The sequence below is a fragment of the Eutrema salsugineum genome, unplaced genomic scaffold, assembly GCF_000478725.1.
Source record: "Eutrema salsugineum unplaced genomic scaffold, Eutsalg1_0 scaffold_15, whole genome shotgun sequence".
In the NCBI taxonomy this organism is placed as follows: domain Eukaryota; kingdom Viridiplantae; phylum Streptophyta; class Magnoliopsida; order Brassicales; family Brassicaceae; genus Eutrema; species Eutrema salsugineum.
Window position 1 is genome coordinate 4161633 of NW_006256867.1, and position 9425 is coordinate 4171057.

The 9425-nt window shown below is 38.7% G+C and overlaps 2 protein-coding genes across 2 annotated transcripts; one reads left to right on the forward strand and one right to left on the reverse strand.

Annotated features, from left to right (window-relative positions):
• Positions 1–734: 734 nt before the first annotated feature.
• Positions 735–2024, forward strand: LOC18022131 (zinc finger protein CONSTANS-LIKE 3). Its single transcript, XM_006404980.2, has 2 exons — positions 735–1404; positions 1522–2024. The coding sequence occupies exons 1-2, from the start codon at positions 796–798 to the stop codon at positions 1837–1839; spliced, it is 927 nt and encodes a 308-aa protein (XP_006405043.1). The 5' UTR covers positions 735–795; the 3' UTR covers positions 1840–2024.
• On the reverse strand, positions 2012–5914 carry LOC18022130 (eukaryotic translation initiation factor 3 subunit B). Its single transcript, XM_006404979.2, has 11 exons — positions 5641–5914; positions 5133–5370; positions 4737–4883; positions 4394–4522; positions 4153–4281; positions 3983–4066; positions 3771–3895; positions 3479–3677; positions 2838–3370; positions 2640–2748; positions 2012–2549 (listed from the first exon to the last, which is right to left on the reverse strand). Exons 1-11 carry the CDS (start codon positions 5748–5750, stop codon positions 2202–2204), a joined length of 2151 nt encoding a protein of 716 aa, XP_006405042.1. The 5' UTR covers positions 5751–5914; the 3' UTR covers positions 2012–2201.
• Between the last annotated feature and the right edge of the window lie 3511 nt (positions 5915–9425).

The window sequence follows — 9425 nt, forward strand, 5'->3', positions numbered from 1 at the left end:
AGATGTCGGAAGGAGAGCAATCCAGATTCGCTCGCTCCTATCGCTTCAGATCCGTTCGGGGATGGCGGTGACGAAAAAATGTCGGAGGGAGAGCAATTGATCGATGTGTCAATGGGTACTAGAAGCAGCTCCGTAGCGGAAATCGTTGTGGCGGCTCGGTGGGTTGCACGGCGAGTCGAGGTGAGTTCAAGGCGCTCGGTTTTCCAGCGTTTCTCTCCTTGACCGGATCGAGGTCTAGGGTCAGAGTTTACCAATGGCAAATGGTTTCTCTGGTTTGCCGTTGTCGGCCTTTTGGTAAAGTTTGAGGACCGCTTCTCCAACTGTGAACCGCAGTCGGCTAACCAGGGTTATCCGGTTTAGTTAGGTTATTTTGCCTGGTTTTATCTTTGTAAACCATTACCAATTCCCGGTTCGGGTTGATAAATAAAATATATTTTCTTAAAAAAAAAAAAAAAAAAAAAAAAAAAAAAAAAAAGAAAGAAAAAGAAAGAACTTCCATTTTCGTTTTGTGAAAGTCACGTAAGAGTATGAAACCGATGGTTACACACCTTTTTACATGATTGTCCCCACTTCTCGGCAATGTCTCTCAAATTTCAACTATTCGGCTAAGGTTTTGCTCACGTGTCATTTCTCTATTAGAGAATCACAGATCTCCATGGACCCACACTCCACTCCCGGCGCGTCCGCCACAGTCGGCACTTTCAGACCATGAAGAGTCAAGAGAGAAGAAGAAAGCTGACTCCAATCTCATTAATAAAATAATTATAAAAAAACAAAAATTAGAGAGAGAGAATCATGTCGTCGTCGAGACTGTGCGACTCGTGCAAATCGGCGGCCGCGACTCTGTTCTGCCGCGCGGACGCGGCGTTTCTCTGCGGCGAATGCGACGGAAAGATCCACTCGGCGAACAAACTCGCCTCGCGTCACGAGCGAGTCTGGCTCTGCGAAGTCTGCGAGCAAGCTCCGGCACACGTCACGTGCAAGGCGGACGCAGCCGCGCTCTGCGTCACTTGCGACCGAGACATCCACTCCGCGAATCCACTCTCTCGCCGCCACGAGCGCGTCCCCGTCACGCCTTTCTACGACGCAGCTCCCGGAGGAGGATCGGCGAAATCCGCCTCGTCAGTCAATTTCGTCGACGAAGACGCTGATGTCAGCGTGGAGGCTGCGTCTTGGCTTTTTCCTAATCCGAGTATTAAGTACGGAGGAGGAGAGATCCCTAATTTGTTTTCGGATCTAGATTACTCGGCGGTGGATCCGAAGATGGAGGCGTCGGAGAATAGCTCCGGCAACGATGGAGTCGTTCCTGTGCAGAACAAGTTGTTTCTCAACGAAGATTACTTCAATTTCGATATCTCTACTTCCAAAACATTCACACAGGGACCCAGCTGCATTAATCAAACTGTATGTAACTCTCTCTCGCTTTTCATCAATCTGTAATTTCCTGTTTAGCTGGAAAAGAAATTATTCAGATCTAGATCTGGAAAAAAATTGATCTGATGCGAGGTTGTGAAATATTAGGTTTCGTCGGCATCACTAGATGTAGCGCTGGTGCCTGAAGGCGGAGGTATGACGGAGATATCGAACACCACGACGACGACGACGGCGACACCAGCCGTGCAACTGTCACCGGCGGAGAGGGAGGCTAGGGTATTGAGGTACAGAGAGAAGAGGAAGAATAGAAAATTCGAGAAGACGATACGGTACGCATCGCGTAAAGCATACGCTGAGATGAGGCCGAGGATCAAAGGACGTTTTGCGAAGCGAACGGATTCGAGAAGCAACGACGGAGGAGACGTCGGAATCTACGGCGGATTCGGCGTCGTCCCAAGTTTTTGAGTCTTCACTTTCGATAGTAACGGTTATTAGAAAGATTACGAATTATAATTTATAAGAACATAGTCGTCTGAAAATCATTTTTCACAACTAGAATTTTCGATTTACCCTCACTATATGTTGTAATCGGTTGACCTAAAAAATTCAATAAAATGTAATACTCTCTTCAATCAACTGATTAATTTATAGAAATGCATAATTAGGAAAACTCGAGAAAGAAACACAATATCCAAGTAACCAAAATTGAAAATTCTCTTCAAATTTCAAGGAACATGCGACAAAAAACCAAATAATAAGAAAGAAACATTTCATGTCTAAGAATTCGGACACTAAAAAGGAGAAGAAACTGAAGACGAAGCTTACATTCATTCTTGAGCATAGTCGGACAAGACGACTTCCTCAGTGACATCAATAACATCCTCAAACTCAACTTCTTTGGCTTCATACTCATCTTCTTCCTCATCACTGATTTCACCATCCCTGAGATTCTGCCTTGCGAGTTTCTCCTCTTCGTGCAGTGACTTCCACTTCATCACCCACTTCTCCCATTCTTCCTTCAACGCCTTCCTCTTCTCTCTGTCTTGTTCACTCAACAGCAACGACACGTCCTGATCCTCTGCTTCATACTTCTTGCTATACTTCTTCAAGTTCTTCGCCACCTCTTCTTCCTTCTCTGGAGACAAGAATGATGGCGGTCTTGGGCGCCACGCCAACTGCCAACCATGGAGAATCACAGTATATTTAAAATTAGACATCGCAACGGATGTAAGCTTAGTTTGAGACCAATTCTATCGTTTACGTACTTGGAAGAAATGATCCTTAAGTATCCGGTAAAGCAAATTTCCGTTGAAAGACCAGATGCTGAAACCATTCTCCATCTCATGGACTGATGTCACTGCGGTTGCAACGTACCTATAAAGTAGAACCAATGGCAAACAGCATCACTTTCTGCAGTTCGAACAAAGAGAAACCACCAATGAGGAATGGTTTAGCTTTAGTACCTTCCAGTTGGGTCCCATTCAATGTCTGTGGCCATGAAGTGTTCAGCTGTGGCCATCGTCTCGAGCTCATCCACGTTGAAGAATTCAAGCTGGCCATTGAAACCTTTCAACCCAGCAAGAATTATGTACTTGCCTGTAGGCGACCAGAAGAGGGCATTGGCTTGTTTGGCCTTCAAAGTACCGAGCTTTGAAACCCTTCCAGTGTTCTGTGCGGTCTTCATCGAGTAGAAACTGACATCTGGCCTTGGTTGGTCACCATGAATCACGGCGAACCTGTGACCCTTGGGCTCCCACGCGAAAGCAATGATCTTGTCGTTCTTGTTGTCCAGCTCAAGAACCTCGATTGGAATATCCCTTTCTTTGATGCGGAAAAGCTCAAATCCAGAGTATGTGCTCTTCTTTGTTTTTGTGTATCGATCAACCTTGACAGCGAGATACTCTCCACTACTCTGCCAGTACATCTTGCAGTCGCTCACGCTGAAGAGATTCTTCTGCCTTAGCTCCACCTTGCCAGGGATTTGGACAAGAGCGACCTGAGAATAAGGATATCAACATGTTAACTACAAAATAATTGGCTGAGGCACGAAAGCAAATTGATGATTTGGGGCTTCAAATTTGCATAAGAAATAATCGAAGTATACCTTGGCAGGCTGGTTCCCACCACCTTGTTCAGGCACAAACAGTGAAAGGATGGAATCGGTAGGAGACCAGCAGATGTCCACAACATTATCAACCTTCATGGATTTTTTGTCTATTAAGCTGAAAGTCTCAGTCTCATAGACAGATATAGTGTTTTTGCTGAGCCTGGCAAAGTATTTATCATCTTTTCCACCAGCCCATCTGCAGAAAAAAGTTTAAAAGATATCAACAAATGTAGAGGATACATTTTGATTGTGTATTTTGGGAAATCCAAACGCAGTTCAAGAATATTACCTGAAAACAGGCCAAGAGGCACCAGCAACACCACCAGGTCCTCCAATTGAAAACTCATCAGCATTACCCTTGAAATCTCTCATCATCCTCCCGGTTCTCACATCAAAGACCTTTATCTCTACTGTCTGAAAGTTGGACAGAAATCAGGATCCTTTCAGTAAAAATGAAATACAAATAAAAATTGAAAAGAACAGAAGCAAAGATGCACTCACACTTGCATCACGCGGGTTGCTTGGTTCTTGGCTATGGTAAGTTACCAGGTATTTCTCACCTGGCGAGAAATCGACTAATTTTACCTTCAATGGAATCAACCAAAAAGGTCAAACTTCAGGCCAACATAGATAACAAAAGCAATACATAGCAATCAAAAGAAAAGTCGAACCATATTATGCTGATAACGCATGAGACGGGTGAAGGTATCAGCACCACCCCAAACAGCTGCCCCCTGCTTGTGAAGTGTCACAAGGTATGTACCCAGAGGAGACCACTGCACATAACTCTCTGTCCAATACTGCAAAGGAAAAGAACATTATTAATTTACTATGGTAACATTACATATACCATTTCATATAGCAGTCAAGTAACAAATATGAGATTTTCACAGGAGGATGTAGGTAACTTACAGGACGCTTATGAACAGGTTCAGGCTTCTTTTGCCTAGCATCATTCCATAAAACTTCAGTATCAGGGCCAGAACGGATGACCAACTGATCCCGAGCCTTTTCATCAGTAAGCCACTTTTGCAAATTTTCCTGAAAACGTACACAATATATGTGACGAGAACAAGCACATGAATAAACTACATGCAACTAAACTATGATGTAGCTGGGAAACACATAAAATCACTGAATCAACCAGTGATTTGCCAAAATAAATACTCTATTCCACAATCGCAGTGGAAATGTTATCAAAATACATGCCAAGTAGAAACACTGCCATCATTAAAGTGATAAAAACTACACATACCCCTGGCACATATGGCCTGGCTTGAGGCGGCTCCCACTCCTCTTTCACATTCATCAACCGGTCAAAATCATCGAACATGTTGACGGCAAAGATATGAGACCTGTCTAGCTTGTAGCCTTGACTCTTCTCCTTGGCGTTTTGAGCTTCCTGCAAACAACCCAAACAATGAGACAAAATCTTAGCAAACTGGATCAAAACTTAACAAAGATAAGACAATACTCTGGAGAACAGTTTAGTTACTCCAACCATCTAACAAGAGAAATAGAGTGTTGAAACTTCTGTGTCTTACATCATTACTCCAGTAAAAAGAAGATCAAGCTAACTAAACAGAGACATGGAAAAAGGAATCCTAATGACATACATGTAAGCTAATTAAGCTGCGAGTAAATAAATAACCTGAGGGGTATTGAACTCAATGAAACAGTAGCCTAATGTAGTCCCGGTATCGGGTTCGACGGGCATCCACAGTCCTCTCTCCTTGATGACACCCAACTGGTTGTAAATCTTCTTCACAACACCTTCTAGTTTCTCAAACTTCGCCGCGGGAACAACAGGGAGGTTATCAACCACGATAATGTTGCCGAATCCAGTGTCGAATTCTAGCTGGTCATCGTGGTAAACTTCTTCATCATCACTAACACCACAATAAAATCAAAAAGATCATAAAGAATCAGTTCCACTGTTCATACGTTCCCGAAATAATACATAATAAGCTTCGCACCATCAAGCTAGAGATAAACAAACGCATATTATTCGAAATTTCATGTGAAAAAAGAAGCCAAGACATTAAAAAGACTCGAAATCAAATCGTGCACAATTTTTTAGAGAAGAACTATTCAGGTTTCTCGCATTCCCAACGAATTTTCAACGGAAAAAGGCAGAGATCTAATAGAAAAAAACTCACCTCTCAATCCCGCAGTCTTCTCCAGAAGGAACTTGGATTGAATTGAGATCGACCTGAGACCAATCAATCCTTAACTGAGTCGCACGGGCATCAATATCCACGTCCGCCATGGTTTTCGAAAACTTAGATCGCAGATTCTCTTTATCTCTATAGGTACCGAGAGAGAAATAGATTCAAGAGGGAATGGATTCTTGAGGAAGAAACTCGAGGAAGCGCGACTGTTAGACCTGGAAGGAGAGTGTGCCTAGGGTTTTTAGATTGTTTTGCAGTTGCTGATAAGGGGATGAACACAGAATATTATCTTGACGGATCAATGGATCATGTAATTAGTTTGGATCTACATCTTCTAAAGCCCATTATCATAACGGCCCGATTGTTACACCTGAAACTAGGTGTGGAAAAAAAAAAAAAAACCGACCCCAACCAGTTTATACCCAAACCATTTTATAAAGTTTTTCCGTCAACCCAAACGGTTCAGTTTAAAAATTAAGGAGATGCTTGGTAAAAACTTTTAATATTTTAATTTTTAAGAAAAATTAAAAGTCTCAAATTAGCCAAACAGATTTTATATGTTTTTAAGTACTAAATAAACTCCTAAAATTTCTCACAGCCCAATTCCTTTATTTTAATCATGACAAAAAAAAAAAATCATGGGATGGTTTTTTTTTCAAAAGCTAAGAAATTGTGGGTTATATATTTCTTAGAATACTGTTTGTTTCAAAAAATTAAAGCTTGATTGGCATAGACTGTAAAGATTTTTTAACTCATTTTACAGTTTTAAAAATCTTTTTTTAACCAAATAGACTTTTAAAAGTTTTTTTTAATTTTAAAATCTTAAAAACCAGACTTTTTTGTCATGGTTTCTAAAAACTACGTAAGAAGAGCTTTTACAAAAAACAATAATTAAAGTAAATACATTCAATTTCTTTTTTATTCTCTTTTCCATAATCATTCAAAAGACTTTGTATATTTATATATAAGTAATAATAAACTAAATTTAATTGATTAAGTATTATCTTTTTAGGTCTATTTTCTTTTAAAAATTTTCAATTAATTTGTATTTTCTTATTTTTTATATATTACATATGCTAATATATGTATTTTAATAATTTATTAATGTTTTCAACAAGATTTGAATTTGGCTTAAATTATATATTTGACTAATAAAAATATTTATAATTTAAAACATAATAGTTAATTTTAAAGCCAAAAGTCTACAGTAAAAGCTGAAAGTAAAAGTAATTACCAAACAAGCCCTTAAAGTTCTAAAGTTTTTAGTTTAAAATAATAGTAAAAAGTCACAGTCCTTACTAAGCAACCTCTAAACTTAAATGTTTTTTCATAATTTCAAGTATTTTTGATCATTTTTAAAAAATAATAATAATAAAAATTAGACTATCCGAATGGATGATTCTACCCCTCAAATATTATCCTATTTATTTTAGCATCAACCAAATATATATTGAGTTCTCAAAAATATGTAATTTTTATACTATATGTAATTTTTCTTTGTTAGTTTAAATATTGTTATGTTTTTGAATTTTTTTTTTAAAGATGGAAATGCATTTGTTCTGCTTATAAAAAGATTACATAACTGTATAATTACCTGTTAATTTGATCTACTGAAAGTATAAATAAAAAGATTACTATTTTAATTGATAAAAAAAAAGATAGATAGAAAATTATGTTTTATGGAAGCACCTACACAAATCGCTAGATAGACTGCACTATTCTCACATTCCCATTCGCACCCCAGTTGTCAATGTACATCATTATTACCTAAGAATCTATATAGAGTAGTTTACATGTTATGACACTTTCTGAGTTATTATTTACAGTTTTTGACACTTTACTTTGAAATGACACTTTATGGGAGTTTATACAAGTGAAAAGCATTTGTTATCCTTCTGTGGAAATTGTGTTTGTTGGACTGGTTAAATTTAAGTTTCTAAACCAAACTTTTTCTCTGTAAACCGAATAATGACCAAAACTGAAAAATAATAATAAGAAGAAATAAAAAAAATAGCAGAATTCTCTCTCACACAAATTTTCTCTTTCGTAACTTTTGCTTTCTCAGATCTATCTCTCACACCTTCTCAGATCCACAGTTTTGTCTCTCTCTCACCTTCTCAAATCCATCTCTATTTCTTCTCTTCCTTTGATTTACCGCCTTATCAGACCCCAACCTCCGATTTAACGCCTTATCGCCCACCACCGCCTCTGAATCATCCTCCCCCAAATTGTAAGGCTCCTGTGGATCTAAAACTAAAGGTAACGACGATTCTAACTCTGAAGTCACTGTCTCCGGCGTCGATGTGGCTGCTCTTAATCCTACGCTGCATGGTTTATCTCCTCGCCTATGAAACAAGTTATATGGACAAGTACACAATAGTTTATTAATGGACATGTACACATAAGTTTTGTTCCGAAGAAAAAATTGGGAGATAAACGTTAGGTTTGTTGTGTTCACAAATACACATTATTGAAGCTATGTCCTCGTGAACACGTCCATTCTAGTATCAATAGATACCAATGATCTCATCTTCGCTTAATATGAAAACAAATAGAAAAAAAATATCCAATATGTCCATGTCCATATAGATATAACCATATTTTATTAAATGCTTAAAATGTATCACGTTTGGAAACGTGGATGCGTCCATGTTGAAATGTCGTCGTCACCAACGTCGCCGACGGTGATGAAGAAGTTGTGCCCAATCAGCAGAAAGGCAGAGGAGAAAGAAGATGAGCCAGGCTTTGTGGAAAAGGTACTCTGTGGTGCTATCAGCGCGAGACAGAGAAAAAGATGAAGAAGATGGAGATTGTGGTGGTGGTGGTGAAAAATTTGAGGTCTCCATTGATGGAGAAAAAAATGACTATATTTGTGATAAGGGGGTGGATAAGTCCATCTTTACGTGGATGGTTAGACTATATTCAAGTTACCATTTGAATTGAGATGATATTGTGAACGTGACTATATTCAGACCATATTGTGGACGTGACTATGTGACTATAAAAAATGAATATGGATATAGACATATTTAGTGGGGAGAGCATAAATAATAAGTTTTATTATAGCCATTGGATGTCCATATCCATTCAGAATGATATATGGATATAGCCATCAATAAGATTTTACATGTTTGCTTTACATAAATAAAATGGTGGATAAGCTATACATAAAAATTATGGTCATGTGGACGTCGTCGATATAAATGATTAATAATTTCAACCAGATCAAAGTTAGTCTTTCTTATTGCTGATTAACTCAGATAATTCAGGGTAGATATATTTTTGGAGACCTTCGATACCCACACCGAGAGTTTATTATGGATGTGTTCACATGGCATTGTCCACACTCCACATTATGTGTAAATGCAAAACTTTCGGCGATTTACATAGAGATATTCTGAAAGATCTGCAATAAAAAGCAAAACTTTGCTTATTTGGATACGACCATATATAGATAGGTCGTTTTTTTTTTCTTCCAAATGTGTCCATATAAACAGTAGGCCACCTAATTATTTGAAAAAGTACACATATACATAACCATAACTATGTGGTCTGCAATTGAAGTAGGTATAGTTGGATAATGTACACAATAAACGAAACATATTTCCCCAAATGTTCTCTGGCAAATAAAATTTAGGATTGTATATTGCGCTGCACGAGAAGGGTCTCTTTGATTTCAACACCAAAGCTCTTTTGTTGAAGCAGAGACCGCCAAATCCACCGCAGGATTTCTTCGCCGGCAGAACGGAAGCTCGTTTAGCAAAAAAAGCACG